The following is a 25,324-nucleotide window of genomic DNA, read 5'->3' as shown; positions in this document are numbered from 1 at the left end:
GTCTCACCATTCGACCTTACTTACTGTTCAAGTCCAAACTCCTTAGCCGGGCAAAGTCCTCCAGGACCTGGTTCCAGTGTCCCTTTCCAAACCGATTTCCCACCACTCCCTCCCCAGACCTTGGGCCCAGGTGAAGCATCTGTTCTTTGTCCTTAGAGCACACTTGCCAGTGTGTCCTGACCTCCAGCCTCAATGCAGATTATCCCCCTTCTAGCAATGCCCTTGCCTTTTCTCTCTGCTTCAAGATCTGGACAAGTGTCACCTCCTGGCTGAACGCCCCAGCTTCAGACGTCCTCACCCTGCCGAATCTGTCCTCCAGCACTCGGCCAGAGTTCATTCCTGTCCCCTGCGGCTTGTGCTCACCCTAGTCTCATCTGCAACTAGACCAAAGGATGCTCACATTGGAATGTGTGCAAGCTCAGAGGTTCAGCACAGGGCCCTGCACACAGTCGGTGCATAATCAGTGCTGGGTGGGGCAGGTGATCAATCCCAGCACCTCATACTTCCGTCTCTCCCATCAGCCCCCAAAGCCTTGAGGAGGCTGGCAGGGTCCCTCGGGAGGGGAAGGATGGTCTCAGTTTAAACTCTAGGTCATCCTCCAGCCCCCTTACCGTCACAGAACTAGTATTCTGGCAGTGCCAGCTGTCAGGGAGAGGTGGCGAAGAGGGGGAGGCCCCCTGACATGCAGCTGGACTTGGGAGAAATATGTGTCCAAGGGACACCGACCCCTTCCTCAGAGCAGGATCCAGGGCACTCCCTCCACTCACAGCCACTTCTGCTTTCCTAACTTCTGGTTCCTGTCTACCTTCATTCATTCATTCACTCACTCATTCATTCACTCAGTGATCCTCTGTTAGGTGGCAGGCACTGGCTTGGTTGTGGGTATTACACGGAAAAGACAAAGAACCCTGTCCTCGAGTATTTCCTTGCCTAGTAGAAGAGAAAATGAAGGTCTTCACCAATATCTTGGACTGAGGTTTCAGACAGAGATATAAGAAGCGGCACGTCCTCTCAGACCACAACCCCTGAACCGGCTGAGAGGCAAGGGAATCCAGGGAGCCTTCCAGGACGAGGGCATGTTGGAGGTGAGATGGGAAGAAGGAATAGGCATTAATCAGGCTAGAAAGATGGGGTGACAGAAGGTGAAGCAAGGTCTGGATTTCCAGCTACTTCTGTGCAGATGGCTTTAGGGTGGGACGGGTGTGAATGGGAGAGAAGGCAGAAAGCAGATCTCAAAAGCCATGGGCGAAGCTAAAAAATATTTTTTTCCCCTTAAAGCAATGGGAGTAACTGAAGGATTTATAAGCAGGGAAGTGATGTGTGTAGATCTGAAGTTTATGAAGATCTGTTGGGCAGAGGTGGGGAAGCAGCAGAAGGGAGAATCCCTGGGGAGGAGACACGTGGGAGGTTTGGGAGGCTGTGGTGGAATAAGGGGTGAGGTGCAGGGGTGTGGGGACTGTCTGAATTAAGGCAGTAGCAGCAGGGATGGAAAACCGTGAGTGCATTTGGGAGTTTTAAACAAGAAAAACCCAGGACTCAGTGACTGGATGTGGGGAGTGGATGGTGGGACCAGAGACTGAGATAAGGACACATGCATGAGGAGGAACAGACTCAGTTTGCAGCATGGTGAGCCCGAAATGTTTGGGGGACATTGGCCAAAGCCGACCAAGAGATGGCCAGAGCTGGGTCAGAGGTGCCGAGAGACTGGGCCTGAGCCATCAGTGGAGGCACCTCCTAGACCATGGCTGAAGCCTCGGGAGTGGCTGCACTCGCCCAGGGACAGTGGGCAAGAGAGAGGAGGGAGGTGGAGATGGAAGGTCTTGCTCATTTTAGAGGTGCTATAGCCAACCACCGAGGGACAGGGAGGAGAGAACAAACTAGAGGCAGTGTGGTTAGTGGAAAGGCGTTCACATCAGAGGACATGGATTCATATTCTAGCTCTTTCAGATACATAACCATTTCCTTACCTCTCCAAGCCTCAGTTTCCCCAATTGTGAGATGGCCTTCATAATACCTACTCTGTAGCATTATTGAAAGAAAAAATAATAATACCCGTAAAGCACATCACACAGCTCCTGGCAAAGAGATGTTCAATAAATGAAAGCCACTATTATAAATGGCAAACATGGAGAAGCGGCAAAGTTTCCAGAATCTTCCAAGTCTGCTAGTGCGCCTAACTGGAAGCCCCTTTGAGCCTCACCTGCCAATTTTGTTAACAGGTAGATAAGCGAATCCAGGCAGGACATAGATGTCCCTGAAGCTCCCACTTGTGTCCCTGAGGGGCACAGGCTGGGAGACCCAGCCCTCTGGGGCCCCTATTCTCCCCAGGGATGGTGTTCTCTGGATGGACACCACAACCCACCCCTCCTGACCCCTGCCTTGCCCTTCAGGACCTTCCCTGGAACTGCAGCTTGCTGGTGGAAGGGCATAACTGGGGCCTCAGCCTCTGCCCTGTGTCTGTGCCCAGCTGTGTCCTCCCCACCACACAAGTTCCTGCGCTTCCTCTGGGCAGCCCCAGACCGAGTGAGGTGGATGGGATAAAAAGGTGCGGGACAGTGGAGGAGTCAGAGAGCCCATTAGGACTGAACTGCCCGGCTTCCCTGCGGGGGACAGGCGGGGTAGCTCCCCAAGCCAGAGGCCATGCAGGCAAACTTCATTCAATGAGGTGTCAGCCCTGGCCCCAGTTTCCTCATCTGTAAGATACCAGGCGGGGCCAGGCCACCTCTGAGGTCCCACTCACCAAGACTGCCTATGATTCCACCGTGTCCTCGCCTTTCCTGTCTGCAATTCACCTACTGACCAGCAGAGGGAGCCCACACCTCTTCCCAGCCAGCGCGGAGGTCGGCCTGGGAGGCTGGCCAAGGGTGAGGAAAAGTTCTTACTAAATCACCGCTGTTCGGGGCGTGGGACATGCTTAGTACAGTGTCAGGCCAGGGCAAGCGTTCAATAAGTAGTAGCCATGGTTGTCTCCATTTTGCAGATGAGGAAACTGAGGTTCCAAGAGTTAAATCTGCCCCCAGGGGTTCAGGCACTGATGACTATTTAGGCAGCTCCGGGAGAACTTGATACTATCTCTTAACCTGTGAAGAGCTTTCCTTAAAAGAGGAGACACACTAGGTGATTGTTCCAGGAATGCAGGCCTGACACTGGCCTAAGGAAGAATGTTCTAACAGTCGGGGCTGGCTGGCTGGAACAGGGACTGCCTTGACTGTGAGCACATTCTCCAAGGGAGTGTTTCAGGGGGCCAGGAATTAAGGGGTTGTGGATCTCCCTAAGGCCCCCTCCAGCCCAGGGGACCACATTCTGAGAGGACTGAAGGGCCTGGTACAGTGGGTGCCTGCCCTGAGTCACAGACACCACTGCCCTTCTGGGGCTCAGCGCCCCGCCCCCCTCACCCCCACCCCGCGGGGCCTTGCAGCTGTCCACACTCTCCCTGGGACACGGTCAGCCTCAGGGCTGGAGATGCCCAGCATCTTCTCTGCAGGCCTCTGGATCCCAGTCCCAGGACAAGGGGCAGCCCCCCCACTGGCTGTTCCACAGCTGGCCCCTCCCTCTGAAGCTTGTTCTGGAATCCAGGGAAGGCCTCTCAGGGCAGGGTCTTTGGTGGCCTGAGTTCTGTGCTCTTTGCACAAGGTTACGGCCCTGCCAGCCTGCTGGGGAGGTCAGTGCAGCCACAGATCAGGCTCATCGGGCTCATTCTGGGAGCCCAGTGACGCTGGCGCTCAGACCTCTCTTTGGACAAATATTCTGGGTCGGAGTTGGGCAGGCTGGGGTTCCAGCCTGAGCTGCTGTCCAGTTTCAGAGCAGAGCATGGTGGGACTCTTCTCTGGAAGGATGCTGCCTGTCTGTGGCACAAGCGCACCCCATGGGGGGGACTGAGTGGGGAGGGTGGGAAGCGGCCAGAAGGACAGCCTCTCAGGCCCAAGCTGGTCAGGTAGCAGCCTAGCACCGGTCTCTCCTGGCTGACACACTTAAGGCAGGACATTGCCCACTGGCTCCCATCGAACCGCTGGAGAGACTGTAAAACTTTGGACTCTGGGACTCGTTCCTGGACTCTGCATGGGTGGAGTCTAGGACTCTGTATGTTCAGCCAGGCTTCCCAGGGATTCCCACAGAGCCAGGTACTCGAGACAGTGCTCTGCAGAGACCAAGGTGGCAGCCTGCCTGGCACCGTGCTATGCTGGTGTTGCCAAGGGAGCTGGGGAAGACCTGCCAGGGAAGAGACATCTTGGAGGTATCAGGTCTGTTCCGTGTGGCTCTGCAGGGAGAGCTGGGAGCAGCAAGAAGGACTTACGGGGAGGCCAGTGCTGGGAAGCCTATTTACGGAGCCCCTCCCCTGCTCCAGACATGTGACCTATGTTGTCTTGCGTCATCCTCCCCGTCATCATCAGCCCTTTTGATGAACCATGAACCCGAAGCTCAGCGAACTCAGGTTCCAAGGCCACACAGCTAAGAGCCAGAGTTAGGGTTCACACTGAGTGTTTCTGGCTCTGCGGCCCTTGCTCTGGGCTGTGGAGGGTTCCACACGGCCTGCGTTGCTGGAGAGGTAGTGAGGGCCTGGTCGCTAAGAGGGTCCCAGTAGCAGCTGGATGCTGCAGAAGGGCACCTTACTTCTTGTGGAGGAGCCATGTGGGGTGGGACTATGTGGCACGGGTGTGAGGGCCAAGAAACCACGGAGACTGCTCAGCTGGCCCTAGGCTCCCACCCATCTCCCCCCCCACCCCCGCCCAAGGCTCAGGAGGGACAGCACAGCATGTCCAGCACCTCTCAAGGCCAACCAGGGTATGGCCTGGCCCCAGCCCAAGTGCTGGGTGGCCTCCATGGAGAGACCTGAGATTCCTCAGGGGCACAGCCCAAGGCCTTTGGGACCCTCGGGGACCACACAGCGCAGAGGGGAGGGCTGAGCCCTCCCGCTGGCTCTCCTGGGGCCCCAGGCTACTGAGCTCACCCACCAGCAGACACCCCTGGGCAGGACTGAGTCCCAGGGCTGCAGGAGGAGCACCTTCCTGGACATTTTTGTGTTGTTTTGTTACTTTAAAAATTCCCATTTATTTTGCATGGGGTGGAGAAGGAATGGAGAGACAATGAATACAAAAGTAACATGCTCTTTGGGGAAAAGTTGGAAAACACAGAAAAGCACAAAGAAGAAGCCGCCCTGCAAAAAAGCCCTGAAGATACCTGACATTGTTTCTTCAAGTACCTTTTCTTCAAGCCAAGTTGCGTAGGTTCCAATGGCACTCCTGCCATCTCTGGGCTGTGACCCAGGATAAATTACCTCTCGCCTCCTGGTGCCTCAGTTTCTTCCTGTCTAACCTGGAGATGAAAATAACAGAACCTACTTCAAAGGGTTGTTGTGAGCATTCAACAGATAGGTGCCTGTCACAGAATGGAGGCCGAACAAATGTTTAGATTCACATGCTGACGTTTATTTCTATGTTTAGATTTTCGTGATTACAATTCTTTTTTTTACAAAATGGAGTATTACCATTTTGTAACAAGCTTTTTTTCACCTAATACAAAATCATGAGCATTTTCTAGATTTAGATTTACGATTGCAATGTTTTCTGTTTCGATTTACATGATTAAAAGTTTTGTTTAGATTTTTTCTGTTTTCATTTATATGATTTCAATTTATGTACTTCTTTGTTTATTTCACAAAACTAGGATCTCACAGTATCTACCACCGTGTGGCCTGCTGTCTCCGTCTAACGCTGCACTGTGAACTTTCCTGCGCATCACTGAGTAGACTTTTACATGCGGCTTTGAATGGCTGCATCGTGCTCACCTTGGGCAGTGGATTGAAATGGAGACAGGAGCAGAAGTGCATGACAGAGGCGCTGGGTGAGCCCGCTCCCCTGCACACCCATGACAGGCGGCCAGGCCAGGCCCAGGGAGGGCGACCCAGGCTGCTGTCCCTCTTGGGACAGTGAGCTGGGCCCATGTCCGTCCCCTCCCTTGAGATCATCAAGGAAAGGCCCTTCTTAGAGACTGCCCCTTCCTAAGCAGCCCTCCCCGTCCTGACCCATGGTTCCTCTGTACGCCAGGTTTTCTGGCAGCCTGCTCTGAATCACAGTCCAAGGTTCAGGCCTCTGGTGAGGAGCTTTCCAGACGTCCCTGAGGGCCTTTCCACCAGGGCTGTCTGGGTAAGGGGAGGCTGGATGAATCTGGGCCCCTGGGACCACCTACCTCCCTGGATGAGGGGTGGGATGCAAGATGGAGGGGAGGGAAGAGGAGGCATGTGTTGGAGTGTCACCCAACGGATCCAAGGCTGGATATGGAGGCAGAACCAATTGCCCAGAAGTGGGGTGAGGGGTACTGAGAATGTCATCTAGATTGTCACCTAGAAAAACATCCTGCTGCCATGGACAGTTAGGAGAAGGAAGGAGAAACAAGGCCTGAGAACTGGCTTTGGGCTTGGGGGGTTAGGAGACTGAGGAACTCAGGGTGAGCTAGGCAAATGGGGGCAGGCCTGAGATTCTAAGCCCAGTCTCCCAGTCCCTGGATGGGGCTGTTTCTAGGAACGCCTAAGGCCCAGCCTTCCTCCCTGAAAACTTAATCCTCCGACATCACACAGGCCCCACAGAGTTGACCATTTGCCCTCAGATCACCCCCTCCCAGCCTCCTCCTGCTGCCAGACCTCTTTCCTTCCTCGGCCTCTGCCGGGAGGGAGGTGGAGGCTCCAGAGAACCAGGGCAGAGGCCGTGCGCGCGGGAGCTCCCGATGGCTCAGGCCCCTTCTCTCCCAGCGAGGCCGGCCCGTCCAGCTACTCCCTGGACCCCACTCTATATCTGTCTGCTTCTTCTACCCCTGGAATGTAAGCTCCAAGTGCAGGGATGTCATCGCCCTTATTTACTCTGTCTGGCTCATAGAAGTAATTTGCCCTGCATGCCAGCACTGGGGGCAGCAGAGATGGGGTCTGTTTCTGTGACTCCCAGCAGCCCGGGGGCCAGGCACCAGCCCCTGGCCGTGACCACCATGACTTAGGCCCCAGGCCCCCAATCTGACGTGGAGGCCGTGCCTCGTCTGTGCAGGATGCCAGCCAGAGCTCGGGCTGCACGCTGCTCTGGCACTCAGCTCCACGAGCCTGAGGTGCTCCTAGCTGACACCCCACCACTGGAGGCCTTTCAGCCACAAATAGGCCTCTCTCCTCAAATAACCAGAGCCCTGGCCTATCTCCCTCACTGCTCTTCAGGAAAGCAGAGCTCTCTTCCCCCAGAGCCCTCCAGAGATCCCCACTACCGATCAGGGTCTGCTCTGGAATTTCCGAGAAGCCCAGGCCTGTTTCCCGGGCCAGGCCAGGGTAGCCTGAAGGGGATCCTTGGCCCCTTCAGTCTAAAACCTGTGCACCTGGGTCCATCCCTACCCACCATTCCTCAGCAGCCTCTCTCTATGCCCTGAGAACAAGCCAGTGGCAGGGCCCTCTCGGGAGGCAGGGACCAACGACATCCTTGTCACACCTTTGTGCAAAAGCTTTCAATGAGGGGCTTCCCTGGTGGTGCAGTGGTTAAGAATCCGCCTGCCAATGCAGGTGACACGGGTTCCAGCCCTGGTCCAGGAAGATCCCACATGCCGCGGAGCAGCTAAGCCCCTGCGCCACAACTACTAAGCCTGCGCTCTAGAGCCTGCGAGCCACAACTACTGAAGCCCGTGCACTTAGACCCCGTGCTCTGCAACAAGAGAAGCCACTGCAATGTGAAGCCTGCAGACCGCAACGAAGAGTAGCCCCCGTTCACCGCAACTAGAGAAAGCTTGCGCGCAGCAACGAAGACCCAAAGCAGCCAAATAAATAAATTAATTAATTAAAAAAAAAAAGCGTTCAGTGACTCCACTTACCACCAGATGATAAAGACACACTTATCCCCTGTCACCTGCCACCACCTGCCTGCCATACTCAAACACACATGCGTGCACACACACACACAGACACACACACACACACACACACAGACACACTCTAGCCATTCCCAGTTTCTAATACTCCATTTCACCCATCCATCCAACAGGATTTTTACTCCTTCCACCTGGCATTCCCTTCCCACTTCATTGCTGGGCCAAACTCCTACGTGATTTTTAAGCACTGACCCCAGCATCCCCTTCTCTGGGAAGTTTTCTCTGATGCCCCCAAACAGAGTATGGTCCTTTGTGCCTGGGATGCCACAGTGTATGTATTTGTCCACAGGTCCTCCTCTCCTCTATAGACTGTGGTAATAAACTACCCTGGGGTCTCAGGCATTCCAGTCTGATGGGGACATACCCCTCAAGGTGACACCTGCAGTAGTGGGGGGACACGTGTACAAGGCATCTGGGAAGCCAGGGCCAGAGTCCCCACCAGTCTTGGGCAGTGGGAAGGCTTCCAGAAGAGGCAGAGCTTACGGGTAGACATGAAGCATAGTGGGCTTTTCCCATGGGCAGAGAGAACAGCGGGTAGCTAGGTACCAAGGCATGACGTGTCGAGGAATCACAAATCATTCTCTAAGCTGAGTGTAAAGTGCAAGTGGCACAAGTAGGGAGAGATAAGGCCATAATCAGAGGCAGAAGCCTCAAGTTCATGAAGTTCCTATTCCATTAAGTAGGACCTATGGCGCTGTTTGCTACATTTGGGTAAGAGAATACGAGTCTCTCATCTAGCCATCATTTCATGCGCTGCTGCTGACTAATTTATCAAGGCAATGGTTCAGGGGCGAAATGATGCCCAAAGGGATCCAAGTCCCAGTTTAACAAAGAATGTAATAGTGAAAGCTTTTAGAAGGAATTCTTTCTAAATCCTTTGAAATTGAATTCCTGGATCTTCTAGGTTTCCTACAATTAATAAGAATTTATCCAATGAATTGTTAGATATCTTCAAGTTTTAATAAATTTGTGCATCTTTTTTAAGTGCCACGATAAGGCATTTGGATTTTATCCTGAGATGAGCGGGGAGTTAGTGATGGGTTTTAGACAGAGGAGTGAATGATCAGATTCCCAGTTAAGGGAGATCCCCTGTCTGCAAGGAGGAGGGGAACTAATAACAAGACTGGAGGCTGGGAGGGTAGGAGACTCCAGCACCGTCACAGACAGACAATTTGACAAGTGGGGGACACTCAGGCCCCGGCGGTGGGGTGGGAGGAAGATGGATCTGTACGAACTTGCTAAGGAGATGGGACCCACAGGATGGGTGATGGGCCAGGTACAGGGGCTGAGGGAGGACTTGGGGTGGCCCCAGTGCCCTGCTTGCATGCTTGGCTGGTGTTGGTGCCTTTGCTGAGCTGGGAACATGGGAGGAGAGGCTGGGCGGTTTGGAGGGAGACACTGAACTCAAGCTGAGTTCCAAGGTGTCCCTAGCATGTAGCACAGTGCCTGGCAGAGAGGAAGCCCTCAGTATATAGCTGTGGAGTGCATGTATAAGTGAATGAATGAATGAATGAGTGAATGAATGAAATGAGTCCCTAATCTCTTCCCCTCCCACCTGTGTCCTGGCTCCTGGTGCCCCAGCCAGGATTACTTTGCCAAAGAATTGCTTTGACACTTGGAGCTTTCTTTGTGCAGAAGCATCAGTTTGGTCCCCCAGTCCCCAGGGATGAGGGGCCTGGCCTCTCCATCTCTCCTAATGCCCCTCTTTACCGGAGTGGTTCCACAATGCCTGGCACTGAAGAAGCCCCAGGCCCAGCCCCACCCAAGCTGCAAAGGGCTCCTGTCTGAGGATACCCACACTGCTCCCAAGGGCACTCCTACAGGCCCCTGCAGATGCAAGACGCTGAGGATGCAGATGGAGCTCTTGGTTTCTCCACCTGAAGATTTCACGTGGATTTCTGCAGTGGGCTGCGCCCCTCCCCCAGCCCCCTCCCCCATCCTCCATGAGAGTGCCAGCTGTGCTGGCCCCTGAATGCGAAAATGGAGAGAAGCCTGTGGGAAGGGCAGGGCCTGGCCTGAGCTGAGTAAGATAAGAGACATAGTCTTGGCTGGGCACCTGGGCCGGGGCTGGGGCCGGGACTGGAGGAGGCAACGAAGGGACAGGCTGTCCTTTCTGGAAAGAAGCTGAAGGACCAAGAGGCTGAGACCCAGGGAACAGAACAGCCAGGGAGGTCAGGAGAGCTGGTCCCATGTGGCCACGGCTGGGGGCTGGCTCAGCAGCCACCTGATCCCTGGGCCCCTAAAGCTGGCTGCCCAGTGGACTCTCTTAGGTGGGGAAGGCCCCCAGCCAGCACCCCCTTCCTGGACTCCAGGCCATCCAGGGAGGTGTTGGCTGGAGTGGGGGCAGGGAAGGAGGCTGAGATCTCCTGGAATGGACCCAAGGAAGCGAAGGGTGGGCATGCTGGCTCTGCCCCCAGACCACAGGGCTCTCCAGCACAGATCCTAACCCGACGGGTCCCGGGTCTCTGCCCACGAGACCCACCACCGCATGGACACGGGCATTTCCCTCCCTCCTCTCCCCTCCTGCCTCGCTCCCTGTTTACACCCTACCTCCCTTGTTAGACTGTGAGCCCCCAGAGGGCAGGCAGCCTGGGTGCCAAGGAAGGCTTTTAAACACCATGAAGCACGAGGACTGGGTAAGTTCACGAATAGGCACAGAGGCAGACCTCAGTTTCCTATCTCTGCTGAAGCCACCCAGGCTCAACCAGAGGTCTGAGGGCATGGGGTAGGGTAGGGCAGGAAAGAGCGGATGGGGGAGAGGGCTCCCTGCTGGGTCAGAGGGGAAAGAAGAAAGGGCAGAATGAGGTGGGCCCTGCTAGGAAGAAGTCTTATCCCTCCACCTAATGCTCATGGTGGTCCCGGCCCCCAGCCTTCATCTGCTCTCACAAACTCCGCATCCTGCTCGCAGGTACCACCTGGGCACACACGGTCACGAACCCACGTGCGCAGCGCACACAGGCACACGTGCCAGCCCACAGCTGCCCCCAAGGCCGGGGCCCACCTCCAGCCGCCTGTGCCCTGACCACAGAAGCCAGACTCTCCCGAACCATGGGTGCCCTCTCCTTCTGGTCCCAACCCTGGTGCCTGTTGCTGACCTGGGGCCTGAGAGGAGGTACCCAAAGGGGGAGGCAAGAGGGGGCCACACACTAATGGCAGAGGCAAGCAGAGGAGGAAGCTGGGAAGCAGGAGTCTGGCTAAGCTTGGGACACATGTCGGCGCAGGCATTGCCACAGGCCCAGGCTTTGGTGCTGGGCAGGTGGTGGCCTAGGAGGCCTTCCCACCCATCAGAGTCCAAAGAGCACAGGTGTGGCTGCCTCATGGCCTCACCAGCGTTAAGACCTGTCTGCGCCGTCAGGGCTCACCTGATCACAGGGCCTCTGCCTGTGGCTGCGCCTCTAGCAGAGAAGCCACTGCCTTCCCACCACCAGCATCAGACCAGCAGCTCAAACAACTGCGCCTTCGGGGGGACCAGCCACCAGGCCTCACTGGGACCCAGGTAAGGGACTGGCCCTCGGTGAGATCAGGGCCCACCCAAGCCGCGGGGGATGCCGGATGCAACTCAGTGAGGCTTCCAGGCCAGGGCCTCCTGCCCATTGTCAGATGTAGCCAGGACGAGCAGCCTAAGAAGAGCTTGGGACTCGGCCAAGCTAGCCAGCCAGGAAGCAGGGCTCCAGTCGCATCCTGGGCTGCTTCTCCCAGGGTCCGTGATGCAGACCCGAACTCCTTCCCCACTCCAGGTCCCTAAATGTGGGGGTTAAATGGGGAAACTGGGCTGCCAGAGATCCCCCCTTCCCAGGGGCAAGGAGGCCCCCGCTCCTCCACCCCCCACCTTTCATCCCCCCATCCCCACGCCCCACCTTGAGGATCCCCCCCACCCCCTGCCTGTGTCATCAGGATCTTGAGCAGCAGATGTTTCCCTGAACCTGCTCACAGAGACCCACAGGGACCATCCTTGTGCGAGGCGGCTGGCGGGGAGCTAACCGAAACACCGTTCATTTTCTCTTCTTTGTCTTCTGGATCTAGAAGCAGGAAGTGTTGCAGCCTGAGAGGTGCAGCTGGGGAGAGGGAGAGCAGACTTTTAGTACCCCCTTACCCTTGGTGGGGAAAGGGTTCCTCCCAAAAAAGGAAAACAGAGACCCAGCCACAATCCCTTAATTGTTTACTAGCAACCATTTCCCCAGCACTGAGTCATCTTATCAGATCTTCTGCTACTTTCATAACAGTCCTAGTAACAGGGGCGTGGGCTGCTCTCTGACACTTTGCCCAGGATATTCCAAGGTTTCTGGACAACTCAGAGGCACCACGCAGATGCACGGACACCCACGGAACTGACACCCTATTCATGATGCATACCTACATCATTAAAGTGACACATTACCTTGACCCACACACTCAGCTAACTCCCGCCCCACCCTGCACATACACACGCACCTCATTTACTTCCATTCCGTTTCAACATATACATATTCTAGACCCCCTCTATGCCAGGAGGGCGCTGTGTGGACAGCAGTGGCAAGATAAGTCCGTCCTCAGGAGGTCACAGCCCAGTGACAGAGGCACATATATAGACAGTTAAAGCATGGAGTTTGCAGTCAGACACGGCTGGGTTCATTCTCTATCAAATACTTACTTGAGATTTCAGGCCTGTTACCCTCTTTGAACCTCAGCATCCTCATCTGGTAAATGGCATAATAACAGAACCCACCCAGCAAGGTTGTTCTGAGGATTAAATGAGTTGATGGGGGTAACATCTGTAGAACAGTGCTCAGCACATAGGGCCAAGGAAGTATAAGCGATGGTAGTGAAAATTAAATGATATAAGGTTCATAAGGCACTTAGCATTAGGCTCACAGCACTAACCAGGGTGGCTGCTCTTGTTAGAGAGGAACGTACAAGGTTTGGTGTGGCATTAGGATGATGGGAAGGGTGGAGTGGGGTGGTCAAGGAGGGCTTCACTGAGGAGGTGATCCTTAACCTGGAATCTATTTATTTATTTAGATTTTTTTAATTATTGAGTTAACCTTGGTTTATAACATTATATGTTTCATGTGCACAACATTATGTTTCTACTTCTGTGTACACTATAGCATGCTCATCACCAAAAATTTAATTTCTATCCATCGCCACACAGTGATTCCGTTTACCCATTTCCCCCTCCCTCCTGCCCCTTCTCCTCTGGTAACCACTACTGTGTCCCCTGCATCTACATTTTCGTTTGGTTTGGTCTGTTTATATATTTTGTTTCGTTTGTTTGTTTCTTATATTCCACAAAAGAGTGGAATCATACGTTATTTATCTTTCTCTCTCTGTCGTATTTCATTTAGCATAACACCCTCAAGGTCCATGCAAATGGCAAGATTTTATCTTTTTTATGGTTAATTCCATTGTATATACAACATCTCCTTTATCCTGCATCTGTTGATGGTCACTCAGGTTGTTTCCATATCTTGGCTATTATAAATTCCATGATGAACACAGGGGTGTGTATTTCATATTCCTTGGATAAATACCCAGAAGTGGGATTGCTAGATCATATGGTAGTTCTATTCTTCATTTTTTGAGGAGTCTCCATATCGTTTTACACAGTGGCTGCACTATTTTACATTCCTACCAACAGTGCACAAGGGTTCCCTTTTCTTCACTTCTTTACCAACTTTTTTTTCTCTCTTGCCTTTTTGTTAATAGCCATTCTGACAGGAGTGAGGTGATACTTCATTGTGATTTTGACTTTGACTTGCTTTTCTCTAATAATTAGTGATGTTAAACATCTTTTCATATGCCTATTGGCCAACTGTATATCTTCTTTGGAAAAATGTCTATTCCCTTGAGCTGGAATTTAAAGGGTTGTGTGGGGAGGGACTCTGAGAAGAGGGTTCAGAGAATGGAAAGGCAAAGAGACAGAAGATTTAGTAAGACATTCAGGAAAGTGCAGATCACTGACACATCCTACAGAGCCCATCATCAACGTGCATACAAATGCATGTGCATACACACACACACACACACCCCTCCTGAGCGGGTCCCCAGCATAAGAGCCAGCATTGGCCTCCTCCTAATTTGAGGAATTGAAACAGGCTTGGACAAGAGGCTTGCTTTGGCAGGGAAGGCTGCAGACCCTAATTCCTTCCCTCCAGAAGCTAGGCACACCCATCTGGCATATTTTACACTCAGCCCCAGGATGGGATCTGGTCCCAAGTTCCTGTCCACCCAGCTTTCCTGAGCCCATTGGAATGAGCTTTACTGGCCAAATAATGGGAAGCTGGGAGCCTGCCTGGGGGCCTCCAAGGCCCAGCCAAGACGGAGGGCTCCTCAGCAGAGGGTATGTCTGGAGAAGGATCCAGAAAGACCTGTGGTCCAAGCCTCAGACCCGGGTCAGGGATGGGCTGCAACAGCTGTCCTGCCCAGCTCTGCCCCAGTATCCCTCTCCCCAGCCCTGATTGCTGTCTCTTCCATTCATTTCAGCTTCTAGGGAGTCATCTCAGCAGTGTCAACATGTCCCGGCCCAGCAGCAGAGCCATTTACTGTAAGCTGTCCCTGCAGTGCCCTCTCCCGTTCCCTCCCACTGAGCTCCCTGAACCCCCTGCCCTCCATTCCCTCCCTCGCCAAGTTGACCAACCCCTATTGCTGTATATGTCTCACCTCCTTCTTCTGCCCCCACTCCCTTGCTTTGGGCCACGGCAGTGCACCGGAAGGAGTACTTGCAGAATCTCACCTCAGAGCCCACCCACCTGCAGTTCAGGGTGGAGGTGAGTAACCCGGGGGCCCCAGACAGTTTCCTGATTCAACCCAAGTTTTCCCGTGTGTCCACCGCCCTGACAAAAAAACAGACATCTGAGATAAGTCTCTGCCACAGAAGCCAATGGCCTGACCCAGTCAGAGCAGGTGGGCTTGGGTCCAGCAAGCCTAACTGAGCATCTGCTGAATGTGGGGAAGGAAGATGGGCAGGGAAGACCAGGCTAGAGGTTGAGGTGGTGGACGTCCTATCCCCGGGCAGGAACAAGCAGCAGAGGGATGGGTCAGGAGGCACCTGCCACCACCCCATCCCCGCCTGTCTCCCAGTCCACCCCCTGCCCCAGGATCTGCCACAGCTGGAGGAAGGACTGTGTGAGGTTAGCGGTCCCTGTTTGAGGACTTGAAAGGACCACTGTCTGAGAGCGGAGCTTTCTGGGCTTGAGCTCCCCGGGGCAGGCCTGCGCAGCTTAGAGCCTACAATGGAAGCTCTGGCCCTGCGTGGGAAGACAACACTGGCTCTGCCACCTCTAGTTGCCTGGAGAGTTGCTGACACCACAGAGAAAGCTCAGACTGGAAGGGTGTGGCGGAGAAGAGAAGACACCAGGTCAGGTTGAAGGTCTGGGGTAGAAACCGCCCCTGGGCAGCAGCAGATCTAGGGCCCTCCCGGAGAAGCAGAAGAAGCAGCGAGGGATGCTGGAGCAACCGTCTGGGGGCTCCAGAGGGCGGCAGAGGTCAGGGCCCCCCAGCCATCTGGGCTGGGCCCAGGAGCACTGGGCTTCATGGAGGGATAGGGGTTAGGAACCGGCTTCGGTTAGGTTTAGCAGGCAAGAGCAAGAAGAGGCATGTCCAGGATGCCAGGGCACTTGGTCATGTTGTCAGAGCTCCTGAATATGCCAGCCATGTGAACTGGGAGAGGAGCTGGGAGCTATGCAGAGGGCGGCGTTGTGGGATCAAGGGGCAGGAGGCAGACAACCTCCCCCCAACCAGGGCCTGGAGGGGAGGGTGAGGGGCAGGACTGTCACTTGTGAAGGCAACGTTTGGATAGGAGAAGGGAGGGGTCTCCTCAAGGATAAAAACACTGCTGGAATGATCAGACTAGCGGGGGGCAAGGGCCTGAGTGGAGAGAGAGGTCAGTATGGACTTCTCTGGGCAAGAATCAGGGAGAAGGGGTGCTTGACTTCTTCCTGAGAGACTGGGAGGTGGTGGGTTAGCAGAGGTGGAACGCGCCTTCTGGGCAGGGGGAACAGCATGAGAAAAGGCACGGAGACAGGTACGCCAGGTCAGGGAGGAGATGGACCAGGCTGGGATGGTGATTCCAAAGAGGGCAAAGGAAGCCGGGGACAGAATTTGAGCATCCTATATATATCCCACCCAGAGGAGTTCAGACTTATTTGTTGGGTAGCTGAAGCCCACATCTACCACGATCTAGCCACCTCAGCTGGCCTGGACTGTTAAAGGCCATGACTGTCCTTCCTCCAGAGTCCTAAACCCCCTCCTACAGCCCCTCAGACCCTGACTTGGGAGCCCCCTCCTAGCCTGACTGCCTCTGGCCATCACACAGGCCCCTGAAGTTTTCTTTATAGGGATGGCCTGGCACTCCCCAACAGGGAGGCCAGGGACATGTCTTCCCCCTCTGCTGCCTTTCCCCCACCCCCCAGCCCTGCGCATTCCCACCTGTGATCCCCTTCTCCAAACCTTCTCCCAGTCCTGCATCTTCTCCTCTCCCCTCAGCACCTGCTGACATGTAAGCTGGGGACGCAGAGAGTCCAGGAGCCCAAGGATACCCTGCAAAAGCTGCAGGAAATGGACGCTCAGGGCCAGGTGTGGAGCCAGGACTTGCTCCTGCAGGTCAGGGATGGCCGGCTCCAGCTGCTGGACATCGAGACAAAGGTCAGCCTCCCACCATTCCCCGCAAGGGATCATAGCTGACCCAGGCCGTGGGAAAGCGAGCACCAGGCGTGAACACCATCGATGCATGTCCCACATGGCAACCACCCCTCCCCATACACAATACATACCCAGGACTAGGAAGAAACGGGGGACAGAGACACAGGGATCAGGGGAGACGACGCCCCATCCCAGACCACTAGAAGGGTGGAGCAACCCAGGTCAGGAGCTCCCAGGAGTCAGCCTGGCTCTCAGTGACCTCACAGCTGACCTCTCTGCCTGGCCCAGGAGGAACTGGAATCTTACCGCCTGGACGGCATCAAGGACATGGACGTGGCACTCAACACCTGCTCCTACAACTCTGTCCTGTCCATCACTGTGCAGGATTCAGGCCTGCCAGCCACTAACACTCTGCTTTTCCAGTGCCAGGAAGTGGGGGTGAGTAGGTGTGGAATCCAACAGCCATCACCCCCCCACTCCTCCCCGACCCCCCATCCCCAGCCTGTCTGACTGCTGCTTCCTGCAGGCAGAGCAACTGAAGACCAGCCTGCAGAAGGCTCTGGAGGAGGAGCTAGAGCAAAGGTAGGCAGCCTCTGCCCCAGCCCACCTGCAGGACCTCAGAGCTCAGGTCTGCCCCACATCTGGGGGAGCCCAGGAGCCTGTGGCCCAATAACATAGGCATAGACCTGGGGAGGGGCCAGGCTGAAATAGGGCACAGATGGGCATGGGGAAGGGGCTGGGGCGGGGCCCAGTGAACACTGGAGGCTGGCCTCAGAGGCTGACGTGGGAGGGGCTGGCCCCAGAGAGCAGGCAGATGAGGCAGGGGAGAGTCAGGGAAGGCTTCAGATGGAGACCAGGGAGCAGGGCTGGTCGGGCTCCTGGAGAGAGGGAGTGGTACCCTTGGGTCCTAGGGCAGAAGGGTGGGCAGTGCCTCTGTCCCAAGAACCCTGTCAAAGCTGTGTCCCCACCATGTGCTCACAGGCCCCGATTCGGAGCCCTTCTCCCAGGTCAGGACAGATGCAGGGGGCCTCTTCTGGAAAGGCCGATCCCTAAGGAGCAGGTACCTCCTCTGGAGTGCAGACCCCCTCCAGAGCAGCACCACTGGATGACCCCAGAGCACAGTAAGCTTGGGCGTGGGGGCCAGTGGGAGGAGAGGATTCCCGTCAAAGGTCAAAGAAGTTCTGGGCCATGGTTCCCTTCCATTGCAGACACACCACGATCCCCAAGGCCCCTGCCACACCACTCCATCATCCAAAACTCAAGTGCCTTCACTTTGCCTCCTTCGAGGAGGTCCCCATCCCCCGGGGACCCAGGACGGGATCAGGTAACTGCAGACTGTCTTGGGCTCCTTGAGGATTTTTGGTCCTGGCCCAAGGGAGGACACCAGTCGTCTCCATCACCCCAAGGAGCCAGGTGCCAGGATGACCAAGGCAGGGCCTGGGCTGAGGAGGGACACGGAGCCTTGGTCAGACCCTGGGCTGGGCCTGAGGCTCAGGCTTGTGGTAGGAGGGGGCGGGGGGTCAGGGTTGGGAGTTCCAGGGTGGGCCTAACTGCCCACTCAGACCATGGGTTGTTTGGGGTCCAGGAGGTGCTGAGCCACGTCCTAAGAGACATCGAGCTATTCATGGAAAAGCTGAAGGAGGACCAGTCAAACACCAGTCATAAGAAGAAGAGACAGAGGAAGAAACAGATAAAGCATCAGGGGGGTGAGTGTTGAGGGCCAGGGGAGAGGAGTGGGGGGAGAGTCTTGGGATGATCTGTGACCCACCACCTTCCCACTTCTTTCTACAGGGATAACAGAGGCACATTACATCGACTGCTTCCAGAAGATCAAGTACAGCTTCAACCTCCTGGTATGTGGCTCCCCACAAGTTCCCCAGCCCTTCCCCCCACCCCACCTCAGCAGTCCCCTCCTCTCTTGTCTTATGGACATCCCAAGCTTCTCCAGCTTCTTCCCACTCTTGGGACTTTTGGAGAAATGCCAGGCTCCCCATCAAGGCCCAGAACAATGGGGCCCTGGGGTCCTGGTGAAAGTAGGGTGGGAGGAAGGGTGGTAACAGGCTTCGCCCTGTATCCTCAGGGAAACCTGGCCACGATGCTGCAGGATACAGGCGCCCCTGTGTTCGTACACCTCCTCTTCCAAACTCTGAACTCCGTGAGTCGGGGGAGGACAGGGTGGTGCAGAGGGACATGCTGAAGTTAAGATGAGACAGAGGCCTGGGTGGGAGGTAGGGGGCAGAGGGAGTCTGTGGATCTGCCCTTTGCTCACCTCAGCACATTCTTCTCCTTGACCCCAAGATGCCATCCCCACTATGCACTGTCCTTAACCCCAAGGACACCAGTGGGGGCAGGAAGGAGCAGGCCTGGGGCAACGCGGTATTGCAAAAGTGGGAAGCCAGGGACCCCAGGCCCTTCCCCACTCCTGTCTGGCCCTGCAAGAGCCCAGGCTTCCTGAAACCTTCTGTCCCTCCCCAGATCCTGGAGCAGTGCCCTGAGCCTGGCCTAGCAGTCCAAGTGATCTCACCCCTCCTCACCACCAAGGCCGTTGATCTGCTGCAGTCCTGTCTAAGCCCACCTGAGAGTAACCTCTGGAAGGGGCTGGGCATAGCCTGGACCACCAGCCAGTAAGTGACGACAAAGCCTAACTGAATCAGAGGCAAGGGACGTGGGGGCATAGGGCAGGACACACAGGGCAGAAGGTGGCAGGCTCTACATTGTGTCTTAAAACAAACAGAAATTCTGTACCCATTAAACAATTAAACAAAACTCTGTACCCATTCTTCCCACTCCCCAGGCCCTGGTAACCTCTATTCTATGAAATATCTCAAAACAAATTGAAGGACTCTACCTGGAGTGTCCAACTTTTAATTAGGCTAAGTACAAACAATGAAAACAAAACAAAACCACCACTTACCATCACCCACCACTGAAGGAAAGCATTATTTCAGAAAAAAGAACAATTCTTCCCAAGGAAGGAGAGTTGGCAAACTTCTAGTAAAATTTTTCTCATTTTTGTCAAGGACAAAGTGAAAACTCTGTCTCAATTCCTGCCCAGATTTTAACAATTACTGATGTAAGAGATGCTGCAAATGTAACATCAATAAGAGTTGCAACCCAGCAGCCAAGGAGCTAAGAGAGAAAGAGATATTCCACGCGGGTGGAACCGTGAGATGGGCAGTTGGGCGGCAAGGCCAAATTGATGACAGCTGTGGGGAGGGGAGGATGAAACCAGCTTGGATATGCTGAGCTGAGGTGTCAATGGAACCTGCGCAGAGACAGGGTGGCCTGGGCTTTGGGGGAGAGGTCCGACCTGGCTACAAGAGTTTGAGAACAGTCAGTACAGAAGTGATATTTGGGGCCACCTGGAGGTAAGCACTGTGGTGGGAGCCCCAGAGCTCACTTTAACAAGCATGGTCTGCTCTCCCCATGAGAGAAGGGCCTGGGGAAACTTCAAGGTGGTGAAAGGAAACATGGTTAAGGAGGCAAAGAGAAATTCCAGAGAGTTAAAAGGAGAAACAAAAAAGCAGAACATGAAAACCAAGAGAGACGAGGGTTGGGGTTTTTTATATAAATTTATTTATTTCTTTTTGGCTGTGTTGGGTCTTCGTTGCTTCATGCAGGCTTTCTCTAGTTGCGGCGAGCAGGGGATACTCTTCGTTGCGGTGCACAGGCTTCTCATTGCGGTGGCTTCTCTTGTTGCGGAGCACGGGCTCTAGGCGTGCGGGCTTCAGTAGTTGTGGCACGCGGGCTCAGTAGTTGTGGCTCGCGGGCTCTAGAGCGCAGGCTCAGTAGTTGTGGCGCACAGGCTTAGTTGCTCCGTGGCATGTGGAATCTTTCCGGACCAGGGATCGAACCCATGTCCCCTGCATTGGCAGGCGGATTCTTAACCACTGTGCCAACAGGGAAGTCCAAGAAGAGGGTTTTAGAAAGAGAAATCAACTGGGAAAAAAACCAGTGGTTCTAGGATTCTTTTTGCCTAATGAGCAGGGTTTTTTTTTCCAATTCAGCCCCATTAAAGGATTTTTGTGTCCAATTCATCTAAAGACATAAATTATAACTTAATGTAATCAATTTCTTTTATTGTGGTAGAATATACATAGGATAAAAGTTAGTTAAACTATTTTTAAGTGTATAATTCAATGCCATTAAGTACATTAACAGTGTTGTACAACCATCTCCACTATCCATTTCCAGAAATTTTTCAGCATCCCAAACAGAAACTCTGTACCCATTACACAATCAACCAAAACTCTGTACCCACTCCTCTCTTTTCCCAGCCCCCTGGTAACCTCAATTCTATTTTCTGACTCTGTTTATTATTTTAAATATAAAATTAAGTCAGATGTGGCCTAAGATGTTTTCTCATTTCTTAAAGTAACCAAAAATGAACGAATGAATGAGATGAAAGACAGAAACACAGAAAATAGAATAACTAAAGAGTTGTAAAAACTCTCAAAATAGTTAAATTTCAGGTAAATTTTATTCAGGTTATTTGATTTTAGGCAAATTGACCCAAAACTATAAATAACACTAAATTCTGTGGTAATCCAGAAGGATATAGACCATACAAGGCCACTGGATCTGGCAGTCAGATTATCAGGACTTTAGAAGAACTAGTTTCAACAGAGCAATGGCAAAGGTAAAAGTCAGGTTGCAAGGCATAATGAAAGAACCAGAGGTAAGAAAATGCAGGCAGGGCATGTGGACACGTCCTCAAAAAACTGGACGAAGATAAGGGAATAGAATGACAGCTTAAAGGGCACAGTAACAGAGTCAAGGGAAGACCTGAGTATGTTTTTAGGGCAAAGAAAAGGAGCCGATAAAAACGATTCAGAAGGGGGAATCACTTACTTGTCCCCGTTGAATAAATTAGCTGCCTCCTGTGTCCCATGCACTGTACTATGGATACAGCTCTCAAGGAGTTCAACGTAAGTAAGAGACACAGACATGTGAGAATCATGTGCCATTCAGCGTGAGAGGAGCAATAATCCAGGGTGTCTGGAGTTCAGCAGCAGTGCAAAGAGGAAGCATTCACCTCTGCCTCCGAGAGGTAGGGAGGGGACTTCCTCGAAGAGGGGACTTGGCATTCCCCAGGCCGGCAAGCAGAGCATGACTGGAGACCACCAACAGTGTGCTGCTCCTCCTGCGTGCTAGGCAATGGGTGAAGGGGAGGCTGAGTGGCAAGTACCAGCTCCCACCCTAGAGCCGGCCAGAGTGCTGTGCTGGGATCACAAGGCGGAGTTCCACGTACTAACCCGCTAGAAAGGGATCTGCTGCTGGGAACTCTAACCAGTTAGACCCCGCGGGGGTCTTCCAGCCCTAACGCTCTGCGGTTCTACCACTCTCAGTCAAACCCCCCATCAGTGAGATAAAGTACTCATCTCTTCTGGTGTTGATATGTCTGCACTTTCACGGGCAGAGGTGAGGCTGGCCCATGGATACCTGCACTGTGGGATTTGCACATGCTTAGCTGTTCGCTCCTATGTGGGTGTCCCGGGGCCTTTGATCAGTGCACGTGGGCCACGTCCTCCACTACCTAGAAGATTCCCCAGGCTAGGCCCTGTCATCTCCGCCCTCTCCACATCCCACAGCCTGGCACAGAGTGGACTCAGCCTTGTTCTTTCCCCAGGTCCAAATGGACAGGCAGTGAGCCCCTGCCCTACCAACCCACATTCTATGACGGTTGGCAGCTTCCAGAACCTTCCTACGAGGTAAGGGGAGCTTAGCACAGAGTCCTATTCAAAGCCCTAGTCTCTGGCTGGGCTTTCTCAGTCCACTATCTCAGTCCAAACCATGGTCACGTGACACCTAAGTGGTAGGTGGGTTCTGTGTGGTGGGCAGACAGGTGAGGGGATATGAGGCAGCTGTGTGCAAGGGGGTCTGTGGTCTCACACCCCACCTCCCTACCACCACGCTGGCTGACATCCTGCTCGTACTCTGTTCTACCCCTACAGGAGCCTTCAAGATACCAAGACTCTACTTCCCCCCGGTACGCCCTGGGTTTAGTCAGGACCGTAGGGTCCCAGGGAGGGAGGGACAGGGCTGATCTGTGGATCTGTGGATCCTACATGTCACTGACGTCCGGGCTCTCTTCTAGCCAGGCACATACATGTACAGGCACATCTCTCCCCTACCTTGGGTGAAGAGGCAGTTTTTCACCTTCCTAGGCTCCGATCCCTTCTTCTTTCAATACTCTCCACACGTACCTCTGATTTCCCAGAGCTTGAGTATTAAGTGCTCAAAGGAGATGCAGAAAATTCCACTGCTGGAAGAGTCCTGAGAAATCAACATTTCAGACCCCTTCTGCTTATAGAAGCCCACACCCCAAGCCCACCTAAGAAGGACCTGCCCTCAAAATCTGTGGAAGCCCAAAAGTCACCGTTAAGACTCCAACGGGGAGGTATCTGGGGCTGAGACAGGGGCCCAGTCTCTGAGGCCCCACTCTCCGGCCATCCTGACTGTCTCCGGGGGTAGCGGGGGAAGCCCTAGGTTAGGGAGCAACTCGCACTTGGCTCAAGAGGAGACACACAACCACGGACGCCACCCTGGGCCCTCCAGACCCGGACCTGTCAAGCCAGCCGTGAAGATGCAAGTCCTATATGAGTTTGAAGCTAGGAACCCACGGGAACTGACTGTGGTCCAGGGAGAGGTACTGGAGGTGAGGCATGGGCTTGAGCTGATAAAAGGAGGTGGTGGTTGGTGGGAGCTACTGGGAGCATGGCGTGGGTGGCCTAGAGAGGGAGAGGGAAGGTGGGGAAGGGCCAGAAGGGAGAAAGCCTGGGGGGGGGGAGGGGCAAGGCTGGTCGGACAGAGGCTTGGGTCACCGCTGGAGTGACTCTTGGCAGGTTCTGGACCAGAGTAAACGGTGGTGGCTGGTGAAGAATGAAATGGGACGGAGCGGCTACATCCCCAGCAACATCCTGGAGCCCCTGCAGTCGGGGTTCCCTGGAAGCCAGAGCAAGTCGTTCCCTCCGGTACTACCCAGCCTAGACTATTCAGAAGCTATAAAGCCTGAGTCAAAGGTGGGGGCAGGGAGGATCCAGTGACAAGTGGAGGAGATGGTCCCGGTTCAACTTAATCAGTATTATCACACGCTTACTGTATCCTGAGTTTATTCATGGGACCAGAGCAGAGAACAAGCCTTGTGCCTATCAGACAAGCGAACCATGGAGTGAGACAAATGATCTGACGGAAGCCCAGAGAAGGGACCCAGATGATGGTGGCTGTAGGTGGCTCTGAGATGAGATGGCCTCTGACCCCCACTTCCCCTGATTCTAGGCTCCAGGGCTTCGACTTAGCTCAAGGCCTGAGGAGGTCACAGCCTGGTTGCAGGCAGAGAACTTCTCCACTGTGTGAGTGCCAAGTCCCACGGCTTTACCTCTGTAAAGGGCTCAGATAATAATCAGGCACCCCTCCCCATCACAAGAGTCTCTTCCAGGGCGCTTCTCCCTTCAACCTCAGGAGCTATGAAATTAGTTTCAGCCAATATGTTTATCTTACTCCCTGGCCTCCAGATACCCTTTCTGTGAATTCTTCTGTCACCCCAGTCTCCAAGCCCAAACAGCCCCTTCTCCACACAGACACCCAGGCCCAGTCCTTCCGCCCCACCACTGACAGTTTCTGCTGTTTCTGTTCCCAGCACAGTGAAGACTCTCGGGTCCATGACGGGGCGCCAGCTGCTTCACATGAGACCTGGGGAGCTACAGATGCTGTGTCCCCAGGAGGCCCCAAAGGTCCTGGCACGGCTGGAGGCTGTCAGAAGGATGCTGGGGGTGAGGCCACCCTGGGATCCTGACCCCCGCTGGAAATGTGGGATGATCCCTGAGTGAGAGTGTCAGGTGGACAAGCCAGCAGCCCCAACCCTGGGGTGGCACTCAATGTGTCAGGTCTGGCCACAGGACAGTCCCCCAGGGGCTTGATTTCATGTGCTCAGGCATGCCTTGAAGCTCCTAGCTGATTGTTGGCATCAGCTCTGGGGTCCCTCACCTGCCACCAGCCTCACCTCAACCTTTTCTTTCCTCAGATGAACCCTTAGGCAGCAACTCAAACACCTCCAAGACCAAGACTTTCTCACAAGCAAGATGGCGGATATGATAACTCTTTAGAGCCCCGAGAATTCTTCTTTCAGGCCCCCAGGTTGCAGCGAACCCCACACCCCAGCTCACACAGCAAAGAAGATGAGCAAGCCCAGAGGTTGAGACAAATGGTGCCGCTTCTCGCTGTGTTGAGAGCTCTCCCCAGTTGCCACCTATTTATTGCATCTCTTTCCTGAGCCTGGAGCACTTAAGCCTAGGTTTGTCAGGACTCTGTTTAGCCCCCCTCCTCCCCAATAAAAGTATCTTCAAGCTTGTCATGCGCCTCTCTTGCAGCTTCCTCTGGCCCTGATGGGGGCCAAAGGCAGAGAGTCAGGAAGAGCTGGGACACTGGGCATGAAACAGCAGCAGCCCTACATCCATCACTGGGCCAGACTGTTTGAATGTGAGCGGGAATTCACTGGAGCTGAGCCAGAATTTGAGAATTATGGTCCAAGCTCTCCTTACTTTATAAACAAACTCCAAAATAAGGCTATCCTTGACATCTTTATCCTTCTGTGTACACTTCTTCCAGTATATTCCAAGGCACCCAGCACAGCTGAGGACACAACACTTCACAGGAGCAAGGAGTACCGGGGCTGACAGTGGTAGGTTTTGATCAGCCATACTGGCTGATGATCCAGAGACGCACTGAAAAAGCGTGTCAGGTGGTCCACGCTCTACTTGGCAACTTTCTCTTCTAATACTTTTGTCCCCTCCTGTTGGGTGAGCTAAATTTGAGC

The 25,324-nt window shown here is 54.2% G+C and overlaps 1 protein-coding gene and 1 long non-coding RNA gene across 4 annotated transcripts; both read left to right on the top strand.

Annotated features, from left to right (window-relative positions):
* The first annotated feature begins 4,090 nt into the window (after positions 1-4,090).
* On the top strand, positions 4,091-7,774 carry LOC132421870 (uncharacterized). Its single transcript, XR_009518784.1, has 3 exons — positions 4,091-4,241; positions 5,665-5,841; positions 7,529-7,774. It is a non-coding gene; the product is annotated as an uncharacterized lncRNA (long non-coding RNA).
* A 3,453-nt stretch (positions 7,775-11,227) lies between these two features.
* On the top strand, positions 11,228-24,849 carry EPS8L3 (EPS8 signaling adaptor L3). 3 transcript variants are annotated; one of them, XM_060006688.1, is made up of 19 exons: positions 11,228-11,386; positions 14,353-14,413; positions 14,572-14,636; positions 16,354-16,512; positions 16,798-16,947; positions 17,036-17,091; positions 17,491-17,630; positions 17,718-17,833; positions 18,095-18,215; positions 18,301-18,362; positions 18,590-18,664; positions 18,985-19,133; positions 22,139-22,220; positions 22,464-22,498; positions 22,984-23,167; positions 23,355-23,483; positions 23,788-23,861; positions 24,149-24,281; positions 24,533-24,849. In XM_060006688.1, exons 2-19 carry the CDS (start codon positions 14,383-14,385, stop codon positions 24,542-24,544), a joined length of 1,773 nt encoding a protein of 590 aa, XP_059862671.1. In that variant the 5' UTR covers positions 11,228-11,386; positions 14,353-14,382; the 3' UTR covers positions 24,545-24,849. The 3 variants fall into 3 exon arrangements, with proteins under 3 accessions (XP_059862671.1, XP_059862687.1, XP_059862679.1); XM_060006704.1 differs by lacking the exon at positions 18,590-18,664; XM_060006696.1 differs by lacking the exon at positions 23,788-23,861.
* Positions 24,850-25,324: the final 475 nt, after the last annotated feature.

Source organism: Delphinus delphis, chromosome 1 (assembly GCF_949987515.2).
Source record: "Delphinus delphis chromosome 1, mDelDel1.2, whole genome shotgun sequence".
Classification (NCBI taxonomy): Eukaryota; Metazoa; Chordata; class Mammalia; order Artiodactyla; family Delphinidae; genus Delphinus; species Delphinus delphis.
This window is presented reverse-complemented; position numbering and strand designations above follow the sequence as displayed.